At 33.1% G+C, this 16966-nt stretch overlaps 1 protein-coding gene across 1 annotated transcript; it reads left to right on the plus strand.

Moving 5' to 3' along the window:
- Positions 1-453: 453 nt before the first annotated feature.
- On the plus strand, positions 454-16945 carry LOC130645756 (xaa-Pro aminopeptidase 1-like). The gene is made up of 22 exons (XM_057451847.1): positions 454-607; positions 1312-1375; positions 1706-1810; positions 1906-1946; positions 2029-2080; positions 2433-2582; positions 3160-3255; positions 3740-3821; positions 4732-4876; positions 5261-5305; positions 5377-5463; positions 7839-7889; positions 8007-8065; positions 8142-8219; positions 8504-8575; positions 8936-8996; positions 9313-9487; positions 9925-10070; positions 10157-10204; positions 10271-10321; positions 10864-14383; positions 16187-16945. The coding sequence occupies exons 1-21, from the start codon at positions 488-490 to the stop codon at positions 10981-10983; spliced, it is 1848 nt and encodes a 615-aa protein (XP_057307830.1). The 5' UTR covers positions 454-487; the 3' UTR covers positions 10984-14383; positions 16187-16945.
- The last annotated feature ends 21 nt before the right edge of the window (positions 16946-16966 follow it).

Here is a 16966-nt window from a genome sequence, read left to right on the forward strand (position 1 = left end):
AAATAAAATTGTATAAATGTAATGGATTTTTGACTATTGTCCATCTAACAAAGAAGAAAGCTAGCTAACGCTCTGTCAACCTTAAAAACTCTAAGTAACTGTTTAAAATTGTTCTTTTTGCATGGAATGTTTGGAAACAGCACAAAGTTAGATATACAACTAATAGAAATTTTAGGTCTGAAAAAGTTATTTTTTATTTAAATCACTGCCTCCTTACATTGTTATTTGATGTTCTTGAAATTATGTGTTAATGTGATACTTTTTATGATTTTAAGTCCATCCTTCCACACTTGTGTATAACTTGTTCCAAAATTAGGACCATTTTCTCAATGTGATGATTCCAAAATAAAGATATTAGTTGTTCAGTCAAAGTCATCGCAGTGTTGTCCAAATGTTATTCAGTAAGATATTGAATCTGTAGTTATTTTTGTACATACATAATCAATAACTTTATTGAAAAATTTATTACTGACAGATTATTTAAAATATGCCTTCTGCAAAATCTACTGGTCATGTGTTGAAACAGCTGCGGCAGTTTATGTGCAATAAACAGCATGTATCTGAATGTCTACATGCTTACATCATTCCATCTGGTGATGCTCACCAGGTAATTGATGCTTACATTAACTATGATACATTTTGATTTGTTTTCTTTGTTCTTGTTACCATACGTTCTACTTTTAGATGGTTTTTGAACATTACCTTTTTTATAATAGGTTCTTTTGAGGGAGGACTTAAGGTGGTGGTTATACATTTGTTTTGTCAATTTCGAAAAATTGAATCTTGCGTTATACAAAAATCATATGTTTTTAACATACTTGTTGATTTAGATTGTGAAAAGTTAGACCAGTCTTTTTTGTTATAAATTAATGAAAATGCTTTTGTTTATGCACCAAAAGTATGTGCGAACGACAAATAAACTGTAGGACCATATAAGAACAGCACGAATTGTTAATCAATAAAATTGATGCAGAGGAAAGTTGTCTAGGATGGAACAAAATTATAAAAACAGAGCGCTAGCGCTATATTACAGTATTTTTCACTGCCATGTTTTTTAACAACCTTTTCTTGACTTTGTAGCACTTGCTATTTTAAGTGCATTAGCAATGAGTTCACCACCTTGTGATAAATATATTTTGAAAGAGAAATAGCAAAAATGTGTTGATTTTTTTTAATTTTAAATTTATTCTTCACAAATCAAGTTCGATTATTCAAAGAATGCATCACCAGCTTTATTTTGACCACTACTTTCATTCTTCTTTATAATCCTCCTACATTTTTTTTTGAAATTTTTTTTGCTTTCTTTCACAGAGTGAATACATAGCACCATGCCATAAGAGGAGAGAGTTTATATCTGGTTTCACTGGATCTGCAGGTACATATTTCTAAAAAAAACAAAGAAATTTGTATGATAGTAGCCATATTTTGTATTTAAAATGGTATTTAGAAAGGTAGTACAAAATTTTTGTGAGGCACAATTCGTGTGTTTTTACACAGGCTAAGAGGGATCTATATTAATGCCTGTCGTCTGTCTACTCAAATGGTTGTGCAACATCTTTATCTGTGCCCCCGCAGAGTAAACAAACATCCTAAGAATGCTTGAAATATTCCCATAAATGTTTTAATGGGTCAGCAACTGTATAGGTTAGGAAAAATGTAGGAACTTTAAGATGATCAATATCAATGAGGTCATGTTGATGTTTAGGTACTGCCATTGTTACTCAAAACGAAGCTTTGTTGTGGACGGATGGAAGATACTTTCTGCAAGCCGAAAAAGAGTTAGATCACAATTGGACGTTAATGAGAGATGGTATGCTTTGAAATAGAGTTGAGATAATTATCGTAAACCACCACACCAATATACTTTTATAGCATGGGTGCTTTATAACTGTGTTTTTCGTTTAGGTGTTGGAAAAACCTTGAAAAGGGAGGAATGGTTAAGTCAAGTAAATACAGTTTCTTGCACATTTATTTAAACCTGAGGTAAACAAAAATAATAACATCTGAATGGCATTAGTTAATTTATAGAAGCTTCCAGAAGGTGCTGTGGTTGGAGTTGATCCATACCTTTTGTCTCTGGGTAGGAACGTTTTAATATTGTTTTGAGATGAACAATGAAAAACCCTGACACCTTACTAGCGAATGTGCAGACATAATGTCATAAAGTTAAATTTGTTTTCTTTGATCAGAAAAAGAAAAAACAGAAACATATTTGGCAATGACACAACAAAATCGTAAAACTCTCAAATGTACAATCTGCATGGTCTTTACGCCTCCTAATAATCCTAAAAAAATCAAAATATGAGTTTCACTGCTAATTAAAAAAATTGAAAAAAAATTCTCCTACATTCTATTGAATATCCTTAAAAATGAAAAGGAGATCCTGATTTTATACTCCAATTCAGCACCTTAAGGTTGATCTTGTTTTTTAGATGATTGGAGACTAATATCTCAAGAACTAAAGAACTCTGGAAAAAGTTTAATAAGAGTTGATCATAACCTTGTTGATCTGGTGTGGAGTCAAAATGGTCAACCAGATGAACCCTGTTCTGAACTTATTGCTCTTGGAGAAGAATTCTCAGGTAATTAAGATCATTGTATATTTATTCTTGTTTTATTCGTGGTAAACACGCTTCTGGACAATCCTGGAAAATAAAAATCTGAAGATAAAAAGTACTCATATTGAGCTTAATTTTTGTCAATCAGGATGTTGCATTCTTTATACAAAGCAGAAAAAAATCCCTGTAATCCCTTCTTAACCCCTTAAATTCCTGAAAATATGTCATAGTTTGCTGTTTTGCACTGAAATCGTCCTAGAATCTGAATCAATTTGTCCCTCCTAAATAAAAAATAGTTGTTGTTATTTGTTTTGTTGTTGTTATTGCTTCTGATGTTGTTGTTATTGCTGCTTCTGATGTTGTTGTTATTGCTGATGATGATGTTGTTGTTATTGCTGATGATGTTGTTGTTATTGCTGCTTCTGATGTTGTTGTTATTGCTTCTGATGTTGTTGTTGTTGTTGTTGTTGTTGTGGGCACACTCAATAAATGTGAAGTGAATCCATCTTCCTCAGCAATGCAAAAAGGCTTTTAAACGATGTATTTAGTGGTTATACAACAAAATATGGCTTTCTTTTTAAAAGTTTTATTTAATAATTAGGTAAGCAGTGGCAGAAGAAAATTCATGAAATTCAAGAGAAACTCAAGAGTAAAGATGTGTATGGTGTTGTGATATCAGCTCTTGATGAAGTTGCATGTAAGTTGTGTTTGTGGTTTTAAAAAGTACTATCTGTGACAGAATTTTTGGACAGAGGTATGTTTTTTAAATATGGGCAAAAGAGTTAAATAATCAAAACTCCACAGGTAATAGACTGCAAAATCATTGCATTTTGAGAGTCCAAGTAGACGTTTATAATTTGCTAGTCGCTTTTGCCAGCACGCCTGCATAACGAAATAATCCTCGTTGCGGCCCAGGCCCACAAATGCAATTAGCACATTTGAGTTTGGATTTAACCAAATAACATAAGATCCTAAGTCTCTTTAAACATTGACAAGTAAACTTTGACAAACTTCAAAATGTTTAAATCTATTATAAAAATAGCCTACCTAATTTCCTGGTGGAATCAACTTTGAAAATAGCTGTCAACAAGGCTTGTAGTTCTTATACAACTCTGACTATGTAATTAATATTTGTCTATCACACAGATACAATCATTTAAAAAAGTGTATTCTAAACACAGGGCTGTTTAACCTACGTGGCTCAGATATCAGTTACAATCCAGTTTTTATGTCATATGCTATTGTAACATTGGACGGTGCTAGGTTAGTTATTTCTTTAATACATGTTGATAACATGTCTTTTTAAAAATTGTTGTGTGAAAACTATTGTGTAAGTAAGCATTTTAACCAATCAAAACCGTTAGAGGGTGAAATGTTATGGCAACAAGAATTCGGCACAAAAGCTAAAATACTTTTCAGTTTACAGGGTTGATATCTTTTTATATATGTTGGAAAAAGTGATTGTGCAAGTTTCTTACAGGAATTGGGTCGTTCTATGATTTGTGAGGCGAACAAGACTAAAACTCGTTTTTTGTTTTGTTAAGAGTGTACAAATGGATATAAAGTCTAGTAATAAGCTTTAGTAGCTGAAAAAAATTGGATTTAAAAGCGTAACTGCCACTTAAGAAAGGGATGTCTTATTGAAAGACCTGGTCCAGATTCAGTTTCTTTTCCAATGCAAAAACTTAATATATACATTACTACATATGTAATTATTAAGTTGTCAACCTGCATCACCTCATAATGTCTCATCTACAGTCAAATATTTCCAAATCTCCAAACACACCACTAATTTAAAACTGTGAATGTAAAGTGTTAGGAATATCAAATTAAAAATTTTATGAATGCGCCACATAAAAGTTCACCGAACAAAAATTTCTGAAGTATGTTATATATTTTTACATATGACATGTATAATCTAAATCTCCTATTGTGTTCCTTTTTTATTTTAAACAAAAATAATTCCCCTTTTCATTGTACTATGTAACACTTAGAAGAACAAAAACAAGCATTAATGTAAAGGAAACAGACCGAAAAAGAAAATGTGCTCTTTGGCTTCTAATTCCGCTTAAAAAGGTCCTACATAGTTATAAGAAACTCAAGGGAATTTGGTAAACTAGGAGTCAAGGATTCTTTAAAAGGTTCTTCACACAGGTATATTTAAATATTTCAGTTTGTTTATTGACGAAGCTCGTCTGTCATCACAAGTAATCCATCACTTGCAACTTAGTAACCAGACTGTCGATCTTAAAGTTCTTCCATACACTGTTTTGCAAGAAGAAGTTAGAGCGCTTGGAAAGCTGAGCAAGAAAATCTGGGTGAGAAAAATAGGTTAATGCAGTTGTGCATAAAAAATCTTTAAGTTAAAAGATGCTTCTGAATAACTTGATCTTAAATTCCACAGCAAGTAAAAAATAAAGAAGGAAAGGTTTCACAGCCTTTAAACACACAATTTGTGTTCATCATTGTTTCATTCGTTAGAATATCCTAACTTCAAAAGATTTTCATCTATCTAATTCTTTGGTTAATCTTAGTAAATTTTGTGACATAAATATTGTCTAGACGAAATAAAATGACTTCGATATGAGTTTATGCAGGAATTGGATTATTAGTTTTTTTCTGATATTTTAAATCCAGGTAGGTGCATAGAAGTTTCGCTTGTTGTATGTGTTTTCGTTGTATTGTTTATATACGTTGTTTAGATCAGTTCAAAATGCAGTTGCGCATTAGCAAGTCTTATACCTGAGGTTAGTGCAAAATAAATGTAATGTATTAAAAGTATTTAAATATTCTTGTTATTTGAGTTATTTTTATTTAGAAGTACTTAGTCACTGATATATCTCCTGTTTGCATGGCAAAAGCTGTGAAGAATGAAGTCGAAATTAATGGGATGAAAAATTCGCACGTATGTATAACTTATTTTAATCTTTATGAGAATATACTGCAGCTATTCTGCGGTTAGCTATGTTGGGAAAACAGTTGTGCTACCCTATAGCTACATTTAGGATTAAACTAGCATTTATTAGTAAAATGGATCAAGTTTGAATATTACACTTTTTCACTATAGCTAGCTAGACTAAGTATGAAAGGACAAGGCTGAGCTTTTTAGCTGGGTCAAAAGTCAAAACTTAAAGAAAAATTACATCACAGTTCTTAGCCTTATATTACACATATTTGTACACACCTGCGGGGAATTTCATTGTTCATTAAGTTACCCCATATGGGTAATACGAAATATTTCTTTATAAAAGAATATCAGAAAAATTTTCAAGAGGATTACTTTTGCATTATCTAAAATTAAAAAATTTTCAAGATAAACTTTTGCGATTTTGTGAATTTTTTTTGGTTTAAAACCAATGTCCCACAGAGTGTGTAAATTTTTCGTTCTTACCCTATTGTCATATAAGCTATGCAGCAACTTTTTTGCAGAAAAATAAAAACACATAAAGAGTAACAGTTTCTTTATTAAAATATTATAAATTAATTTTAAACAAAATAGTCCCTGCGGCCATTTTGGTGTCAGCGGTATGAAAAACTGCTTTTTGTACAAGTAAAAGTCCTATTATTTCAGTAAAAAATGAAATAATGACTTGAAACTTAGTATTACATGTTTTTAGACCAGTTTAATGAAAGGAAACCAAAAAAATTTTTCACTACTATCATAGTTTCTGAGTTCCTGAATTTAGCCATTTTTGGAGACGCCGATAAACTGTTTTTGACAGCATATCACTTTTAACAAGCTACATGTACAGAAAATATTAAAAATGATTCACAGAAGTAAAATAAGTCAGACAGATAAAATGTGTCCTAGGTTTAGGACCAAATACTTTTTCCAGCCCAGAGAAAGTGGTAATGTGCTTTTAAAGCACAGTGCCGAATATTCAATCTAAATTTATGCCGTATAAATACAAATTTGTTAGAAACTTATTCTTTTGTCCACCTGGACACGGTTACTTGCACTAATCACTCAACCTAGTGCCACTCACAATTAATTTTTGAATATTCACAGGAACTTTTTTGCAAAAAGAAAAATGCTAAACACCTGTATTTGCTTTGCAGAAGTAACAATAGGCTTCATCATAAGTCCTGTGTTTGTTTATAAAAAATATATTCATCTTTAATGCTATAGCGCTCCACTGGATTTGTGACACATTGCATACTAAGTGCCCTACGTGTGACACAGTTTACCCTGTACTAAGTCTTAACCTGGACTGAGACTTCAGGTCTTTCTGCTACAAGTGAATATCACTTCTTGCTATAGTTTCCCAAAATTTTGTTATTTCATAAAAGAAACCTGAAAATCTACAAAAATTTATTTATGAAAAATAGGTTTCTGCTTTTTGTGCTCTACGTGTGCAGTTTATTTTGTACTATTATCCTGTACTAAGCTTTAACCTGAAAGTGAATATCACTTCTTGCTATAGTTTTCCAAATTTTGTTATTTCATAAAGGAACCTGAAAATCTACAAAAAATTATTTATGAATAAGAGGTTTCCTTTTTTAACAAAAGAAAACTGAACATTTGCAGAAATTTATTTATGGAAAATAGGTTTCTGTTTGCCGTGAAAACATATTTAACCAACATACAATGCCTTGCATACCTAACTAGCTATATACTCAGTTTTTGACTGTTCACTGTTATGGGAGGTCCAAAATAGTAGCTCACTATCTTTATTTAAAATGACAGAAATCTTGTATGTAGCTAGCTAGCTAGCTACATAAAAATAATATATATAGCTACTTGTACTTTATCACTTAATTATTTAAAAACAAATGTGCCCATGGAGTGCTGGGATGGTACTAGGTAGCCTAAAATCACAAAATAAATATTATCCAGATGTGACCAATCCTCATTATCAAATATCAGAAAGGGGTTTCTGTTCTTAAATTCTCATTGTGAGGTCCCGCAAATTCTAAGAAATCCAACGAAAAAAAATTATTCAAAGCTTCCTCTTCTCTCCCTTCCACTACTCATGGCATTTCTTTATATTGTCTTCAGTTCCAAGCCAAAATTCCTTTTCTTCCAACCCGAAGTTCAGTTGTGTCTCATTCACAAGTTTCAGCGCTAGCGATGGAGAACGTCGAGGAGCCCTGGGTAATTTTAAAAAAATGTGCTTCTGCCTTATCTTTTTTAGTTTTTGCTGCTGATATCAGCATATTTTAGCCCTCGAGTGCCACCCTCCATATATATAGGAAAAAAATGTCTTTAAGTTAAAGAAGCACTAGGAACTTAGATAAACACGTCAAACTGAGTATTTTATTTATTTATTTTTGTTACAGGTAAGAGACGCAGCAGCTTTATGTGAATACTTATGTTGGCTTGAAGAACAGGTTTGTGTTATTCTTAATTTCCCTTGTACGGCCATAACATATCTATCTATTGCTGAAAATATTTTTTGTCTCAATTTACTAAATTTAGTACTACCAATATTCATTTCTGATGTCTAGGTGCATTATGGGAACATAACTGAAGTGACAGCAGCAGAAAAACTTGATAGTCTTAGAAGGTTGGTTTAATTACATAAACATATATTCAAATACACTTTTATCTGAAAAACTTTGGCATTCTCACTTCTGTTTTAGCGAGCAAGAGAATTTTGTAAGTTTAAGCTTTGAAACAATATCAGCATCTGGTCCGAATGCTGCAGTTATTCACTATCGGTATGTGTTTTTGTTTATTTTGAAAATTATTCTGTTTTTTGGGTCGTTTCATGCCATTATGCGAGCTGTTAACTGTTTTTTATTTACGTTCTTCACTCTTCTATCTTCATATTTCTTTACAAACAAAGAAAATCTTTAAAATGGTTTTGATGGTACATTGGACGTCTACGTCATTGATGTGTCTTTTTCAAACAAAAGCTGACAAAATATTGGATATAAAATCTTATAATTTTTTGGATTATATTTGTACTTTAAATCTTCTATAATTATCTTTTTACAACCAGACCGGAAGCGCCATCAGCAAGAACAGTGCATAGTGACGACATGTATCTTTGTGATTCTGGTGGTCAGTATCTGTAAGTGTCTTCTATATGCGCTTGTTACATATTAACAAGGTAAATGATAATTTGATAATAAAGATTATTCGCTTCGTTGTCGAGTTAAGTTCAGCGTTACATTTATTTTTCATTGTTTCATATTTCAAAATTCGTGAAAAGATTATATTTTTCTTGCTCTTGTGTGCGTTAACCTGACTATTTTATTGAATAATAAAAATCAACACGAAATGTGTCAAAGTTATTTGCAGCAGGTATTGATGAGTACGCGTACAGTATCCTGACAGTATCCCTGGTACGAGTATGCGTACAGTATTCTGACAGTATCCCTGGTACCATTGTTTACACGCTTATTTTGCAAATTTCAAATTTATATTTTAGTGACGGTACAACAGATATTACAAGAACAGTTCATTTTGGAACACCGACTGTGCACCAGAAAGTACTTCATTATTTTTACGTTGAGGTCATACATTTACAACGCCCCACAAAAAATGGCTAGTGGCGGTTTATTAGGCCGGGAAATTCTCAGTGTGACTTTCTGTTTTTTAGAGAGGGGGGGGGGGTTTGCAGGAAAAGGAAAAGTTTTGAGAGTGCAAAATGTTGTACAGAAGGTGGAAATGGTATAGGCGTTACAAATATTTCCCATTAATATGGGCGTTACTAATATTTTGCATTAGTATGGGCGTTACTAATATTTTGCGTTAATATGGGCGTTCTAATATTTTCCATTAATATGGCGTTACGTTTTCTATTAGAAATGCTTCACCAGAGTTTTAAAAGGACATATACAGTTGGCTACTATGGTATTCCCTAAGGGGACTAGAGGTCATGTTTTGGACGTATTCGCACGAAAAGCATTGTGGGATAGTGGTTTGGATTATCTGCATGGGACTGGTCATGGCGTCGGAGCTTTCTTGAATGTACATGAGGGTGTGTGTTAACTTCTCTTTAATAAAAAGTCTGATTAATTTCATTTTTTGATTGGAACTTATTTTTCAACTTTTGCAACACGGGTTAAAAATAAAAATTTTACTTTTATCGTATAAAGGAGTGTGGTGCGAATTATTTGTTCATGATGGTCACGTTATTGAAATTTAGGGTTTTTATGGACTTATTTTTCCCCAAATGGTTATCTTTATAATTTTTTATGTTAATTGTTCTTATGGGGAAAAAACTGCCCGGCTGACCAGACCAGCTCACAGCATATAAACAACCCCTCTTTATTATTTTTGTTATGGAAATATGAAAACCTAGGTTCAAAATATGTCAATCAGTTTTTTAAAAAAATTGAAACCTTGTAATCAATGAAAATATGATAATAATGCATTGTTTGGTGTAAAAATGTTTGCACGTTCTTTTATTTGCAGGACCGATAGGCATCAGTCCACGTGTAAGCAATGACCAACCACTCGAAGCAGGAATGTTTTTAAGCGACGAACCTGGTTATTACGAGGATGGAGCTTTTGGAATCAGAATAGAAAATGTTGTTCTTGTTAAAGATGTCACATTGGAGGTAAACATCTTTTTAGTGGCGAGATCTTACTGATATATTAGACCTGTTTTTAATTCCATTTTTAATAATATTTTTTTTTTATTTAGCATAATTTTCAAAACAAAGGTTTTCTTGGATTTGAAGTAGTTTCCTTGGTGAGTTTCTTATATTTCTAAATCTTGGTAATTTAAAAAATTTACCACAATATTTCCAATATTTAGGTGCCGATCCAACGAAAATTGCTTATTCCAGAAATGTTGACCATGCAAGAAGTAAGTAAGATACATTTGCACCATGTAAATTGACTACTGACAGGATTCAGAAAAACATGGAAACCTGAAGTGTTGACCTGTCTTCAGGTGACTCGCGACCCTGACCGTTAGGGAATTCTTGGAAAACTTGAGAAATATTTTAATTTTGTCATATCCTATGAGGATAAATGATTTTAATTTTGTTTTGTTTTCAGCACATCAAACAAGAAAAAATGCTTTTGAATAAATACCTAAAGATTTTTCCGAACCCTGCAATGATCAGGGGGGTTTGAGTTGTAACATGCGAGGGTAATTCGAAAAGTTGGAAATAACTTGATAAGTTAGGCAGAATTTGGAAAATTGTCTGAGGATTCTTAATTTCGTGTGTATGCTAGGATGCAGGTCAAAATGCAGTTCTAACAAAAATTCTGTAAATTGTACTAATTTTGAACAATGATGGTTTCTATGGTTACTTCAGCTCAAGAACGTCACTATTCCATTTCTGTCATAGCTTCTGTTAACTACTCAGTAAATGTCTTTTTTTAAACAGAGCTTTCCTTTAGATAACATGGTTGAACGACTACCATTCTATGATTCTTGAGAAGGTTGGCAGCTACTTAAAACAGCAAGGCAAGCACAAAGTTCTCGATTGGTTGATCAGAGAAACTGAATGTCTGGGCTGATAGTTACACATGCGCATTTTTAGAACTACATTAGAATAAATTTTAACAATTTATGTTTTTATCCTTACATAAAAAAGAAAAGAATAGATATGTTATTTTAAATTTTTTTAGTTTTTGCGTCCCCGCCATGTTCTTGCTTTTTTAGTTTTTTAGTAGTCGATGTCGTTATCAGTATCTTCCTTCATAACAAGTTTATCGTACAATACGAAATTACCAGGCAGCACAAGTTAGATTAATTGCAGGAGGTTGATGAATAAGCTAACAATGTTTAAATGCTTTCGAAGATTGGTTGAAAACAAAATTATAAGAAAATCTTTTCAAATCAAACCGACATTTGGATAGCTTTGAAGACGTGACTAATAGACACATGTTGCTGGCAATATAGTTCTTTTGTGCAGATCTATAAACCAAGGACAAACCTTTTACAATTATAAAAGTTCTATATATAACTTCTTTATCCCTATGAACACAAAACAACATTAGCATAACATCCAACGGATAGTAGTGCTTTTAAACAGCATATGATTACCAGCTGTTTACTCGTCACCCGTAGCTTTTAAATGTCTTTCCAGTCTTTCACTACTATTTCAGAACATTGTCATTCGGCTTGTCGTTTGAAAACATTTCTCGTGCACGCCTCCACAATGACTGGGTTGTGGAGTTCGTTTCGTAATCACAAGGTCCGTGGTTAGGTCCGAAGCGTAGGCATGTTTAGCAAGTGTCTTCATCACAGTTACATCATGTCAAGTGAGGGAAATTGGGTAGGCAATGTCAGTGACCCAATACATTGTTTTTACCACTAAAGTGGCTATTCAACCTCGTTCCCGGGGCATTTTGCATGGTCCACAAGACCCTAGGGACGATGTTGGTGGATATCCTGTATAAATTTTTGGAACAATAATCATAATGCAAACTTTCCCTGATCATATCTGTACACTGTTTCTTTGTTGCTACAGTCGACTCTCAAAAAGTCAAACTCCGCCCACCGACCAGCAAAAAAAGTTAGTTAATAGTCGTTGCTTCATTCATACTAAATAGGGAAAGGGTCTTAGACTTCAAGAGTTTTCTCGTTTTTTGATATAGGTGTGTTATCGAACAACTTTTTTTTAAATTATTTTCACTCTACGTCGGAAATTAAAAAAATTCGAATTATCAAGAATTTTTTAGCCTGACTGAGTCGTAAAGGGCGTCAATTGCGAGAAATCGAGTTTCCGAAACTCCACTGTATGATTAAAAATGCACTACATAGAGTTTAATTCTTCCCATTTAACTTTTGTAAGCCCTCCGATAGGTCTCATTTTAGATCTCGACGTTAATGAGAAGAGGCTAAGCATGATGTGAGAAGTTTAGTTAACGGTGAAAAGGGTAAGAATTTCGGAAGGTTGGGTAACAATGTTAGAAGACCGGGCGACGTTGAGTCGACATTGGAAAGTCTGAGTGACAATTTAAAAAGGCTGGGTGACCATGTAAGAACACTGAGTGATAATGCAATGTATCTGGCACAAGATATGTGTTGCATCATCGAACAAAATCTTTAGCGACGAACTATCGCGGTTTTAGCTGTTATTGAGAAATTTAGTTAATTTAGTCACGTTTTACTGACTAATTTTTAAACCAAAAATGACCACAAAAGTTGTCCAATGTTTTTCTTTCAATTAAAACTTCAACAAAAGAAAGATAACATCTACCTTATTCCAAAAAAGTCATAAAAGTCAAAAGTCATAAAATTAACGCGGTTTTTCAAAATTCGCGTTAATTTTATGACTCGTTAATTAAAATAATGTTAATTTGGTGACTTTTTTATCTCTTTAATAATAGCCGTATTTTGTCTGTCTGTCCGCGAAAGCCGCTTCCTGTTACGGAAACACGAAATGCGGTATATAAAGGACGGGCGACCCCGTGGATTTTTCCACAGGTTAACGGCTAGTCTATATTATAATACCCGTATACGTCCGTCCGTCCGTCTGTCACGCAAAATGGTAGCTTAGCTGCGCAGGTAGCGAGACGCACTCAATGCGGTATAAAAAGGACGGGCGAACCCTCTGATTTTTCCACGCGCTAACGACTAGTAACATAAAAGCCTAAAAAACATAAGAATACAATTTTTTTTATAAATTTTTAACTATTTCATCCTCCATCGGACGATAGCTCAACGATGTTCTCTTTTTCAGCGATTTTTTTAAAAGCTTTTGTATCATCTTCATACTCTGATCCAAGCGGAAAATTAACTAAAAAAGCACTTTTTCTTCCGAAATTTTTAAATTTTTAACATTGTCTTTCCAAACAACGAAAACTTTTATTTCGATTTCCAAACTGCCTTGTTAGAGGAGACCGCTTTAATACCTTGGATTCGACTGTTGCTGTAATTTTTGCTTCGCATATTTCTCAGATTCGCGTTAATTAAATGCATTTTTCGAAACCATTTCATTGAACCGCGTTAATTTCATAACCGTCAATTTAATTCGTGTTAGTTTCTTGACTCGTTAATTTCATGGAATAAGGTAAATAATAAACAAGACATTTGATTTTTTTTTTTTTTTTTTCTTCCATTAATATTTCTCTGTTTCTGTTTTTTCTTTGGATATACTTTTCTTCTGTTACGCCCACTTGAAACGTTATTCAGATGGAAGATGAGCGCAGATACTGACAAGGCTTATTTTCGTTAATAACGGTTTATAAGGCTCTCATAATCGTCAAAAAATGGACAGCTTTAAAAAAGCGTTAAAAATGGTGGTTGGTTAAAAAATAATCAGCGTCAAAACATTTAGTTGCTTAATTAAATTGACCAAAATTTTTGGTTGTCACTTACTAAAACTAGGTTACGTTTTTTGCCATTCTCGACCACAGAGCTCTTTAAGATAAACTCGAATTCGAGGTTTTAATCTCAAAGAGCTCTGGGGACGAGAATAATTTTTTGCCGACTTTTTTACACACACGGCACGGTCATTTACGGCAGGAAAAAAAGTGTGCGCATGCGCCATTATTTGTTATCAAATTTTCTGCCGCAAGCGATTCATAATGGCCACCATCGCACGTGCTTTAAATTTCCCTTAAAAACAAATGTTTTTCGAGCCTCTGCGGTAGAGATCATCTCTTAAAAAGATTTTATTTTAGTAGAGCAGGCCTTGGACTATACAAAAACTCTGGATTCCACTACCCGATCACTTTCACTTTTGTTGGGAGGAGACAGAAAGAATAGCAATGTTTTGATCATAAAATTTTATATGTTGTTGGAAAATGAAGAAATTAGCCTTCCAACGCAAAGTCATGCTTTAAGACATGTGTTTCCTGAAAGCTGATAGCCTATTTTATCAAATAAAACCAGTGGTTTGTGGCTGCCACTTTTTTTCTGAAAGAAATTGGTCCTTGGAAATGACCTTTCACAAGACTTCATAAATCGGTAAATATCATTATTTTAAATGAGAATTGTGCACTCAATAAGATAAATATAAGCAATAAACCAGTGTTAGATGTGAAAAATGTTGCTTGTGGCTACCCCCTAACCTTTCACAGTCAGGGTAAACACTTAATTAGGCGACGGTAGGCTAATTAGGGCATACCACCTATTTAGACGACTCATTGTACCCTAGTTAGACCATATGTAACCTAGTTAAGACATTACAATATTTAATGGCTTCTCACACATTCCTAAAAAAAATCGCAAAAACACTTTGTTCAGAATGAATAGTCTACGCAACCATGATTCCAAAATTGTCACTCGTGCCTCGATATGCTCGCGCAAGTAAGAATTATGTTAAAATGAAATATTACATGTCGCCTATTTAGGTGACGATAGTAAAATCCGCAATAATTTAATGAAGATATTCTTTCACAAAAAACGCAAAAAAAAAAGTATTTTTTTTAAGATGGATGTGGTAACAATTTGTTTTGTAACGTTTCTTTTTTATTCACATCCTGTTTTAACATCGTTAAAATCTTAGTCAAACAATACCACGTTTTCGTCCGCCATATTTTTTTTCCTGTGGCGTCGATGGCTGAAATCCATTATCTAAAACAACAAATATTGCCACACAAGGTTTGGGCCATAAGTTGCCAATGTGCGATGCAAATAAGACGATAATTGGTCAAAATTGTCTGCATTCACATAAAAATTGTAGTGCGAAACGCAATGATTTTGACATATTTACAACAAAAAGTTTTCGTTCGCCTAGTTAGACTACGGGTAGTGTAATTAAACTACATCTTGTCGCCTAACTAAATGACTCACCTAATTAGGTCATGTCGTCTAATTAGGTGTTTACCCTGACTGTTTCACAGTTCCCCAAAAGGGGTTAGGGGTTAGTTAGGGGTTTAATAATAGTTCTGCTAAAAATAATTTTTCGCAGTGAAGGTTTGTTTGTTAATGAAAAACCTCATACAAAAAGAAATCGATATTTTTCTCTAATATGTATATAATTAACAAAACAACAAGTAACACTAAACCAGAGATGCTCCTGTGCATTTATTTGGACAGCATATCTGTTCGTACCCTGGAAAAAGTTTTTGACTTATATAATTGAGGCTTATGCCGAGTTTGTGGTGTCTGATAAATCATGAAAAATTTATGTTTATCTCGCCAAAAAAAATAGTTTCATCAGAAAAAAGTCAGGGATTTCACAGGAATATGTTAAACATTAACTCACATGTCTGTACATTTTTATGCACACTTTGCTATCATTTTACATGCTTTTTTATGAGAGCCTCAGGTTTTTTTAAAAGATAATAATGCTTAATCATTGTTTTCCAAACCAAAAATAACCTAGCCTGCGGTTGTGGTAAACACTGGAACCAATCAGTCATTTAAAAAAAATATAAACAACTAGGAAAAAACGCTGGTGTAAATAGTGCGTTAATAATTGGCTGCGTATCGAACGTATATTCCATAGACTTTAAAGGGAAAGACTCCTGTTAGGTAGAAGACCTTCCAAGCCAACATTAAGAAATCGAAAAGGAGGACATTTAGTAAGAAGTTGGGAATTATGAAACTTTTTCTTACAAAAAAATACATTTTATAATGGGGACTTGAAAAAGAAACTTTTCTTTTTTCGGGAAGTGGGCTGTACGAGGTTTGTACTCGGGGTCCATTGAATGTGACGGCTGGTCTGTTAAATTATTGAATTATAAAAGATTGAAAACAATTGCCACACATTGCACACGTGATTCTGGTAGCTTATATTGTACTTTCTGTTTGTTCACATTTTAGGGCACCAGTCCCAAATTGTTCTATGATACAAAACATGTTGGCACGATTTCATTGAAGTAATTTTGACCCAACAATTCACAATTTCAAGCGTCATTCAAACGTGATTTGCATGTGAAGATTTGTTGACAGAAGCGGTTAAAAAAAAAAGATGGAACAATGATGAAACAGAGGAGCTTGCGGATTTGCTCGATTACCACTTTTTGTTGGATGCGTTTGAAATAAGAATATATTCGTTAAATACAGATTATGAATTGAAATAAAAAATACTTGTAATAGCCTAATTTGTAAACTATTTTTATATAATTCAGATTGACTTTCGTCGTGAAAAATCTTACGATTAAGGAATGGTCTAGGCTTAAATGTCTAAAAATGTGTGTGCTTTCGTTTAACACATATATAACTGTACAATTTTTTTCATTTGCAATCAGTTGCTAGTCTAACAACAACAACAATAATGATAAACATTTAAAATGTTTCTAGCCCAGAAAATCACAAAAACCTATTGTTAGTGGATTATTTCCATTGGGGTCCACTGAGTCTGAGTGAAGCTAGCTTTCTCACATTTACGTTTAGTTTTAGCAGGCTTCTAGAAAACTAATCAAGACCAACCTTAGAGCTAGCTAAGGTTACAGATCAGATGAATTATTTTTTTTCCTTATAAATTTAATTTTAGAAGTATAATAATTTACATTTCTAATAGTTGTCAACCATTTTTTTGTGAAAACGAAAGTGAAATGTATGGTGTAGAAAAGCTCAAAATTTTAGTAGTAAAAAAAGTGG

The sequence above is a fragment of the Hydractinia symbiolongicarpus genome, chromosome 5, assembly GCF_029227915.1.
Source record: "Hydractinia symbiolongicarpus strain clone_291-10 chromosome 5, HSymV2.1, whole genome shotgun sequence".
NCBI classification, from domain to species: Eukaryota; Metazoa; Cnidaria; class Hydrozoa; order Anthoathecata; family Hydractiniidae; genus Hydractinia; species Hydractinia symbiolongicarpus.

Coding starts and splice junctions, on each gene's coding strand:
- LOC130645756 (XM_057451847.1), top strand. CDS start 488: ATGCCTTCTGCAAAATCTACTGGTCATGTGTTGAAACAGCTGCGGCAG. Junction 2,583..3,159: donor TCTTGGAGAAGAATTCTCAG/GTAATTAAGATC, acceptor TTTAATAATTAG/GTAAGCAGTGGCAGAAGAAA. Junction 8,220..8,503: donor GCTGCAGTTATTCACTATCG/GTATGTGTTTTT, acceptor TTTTACAACCAG/ACCGGAAGCGCCATCAGCAA.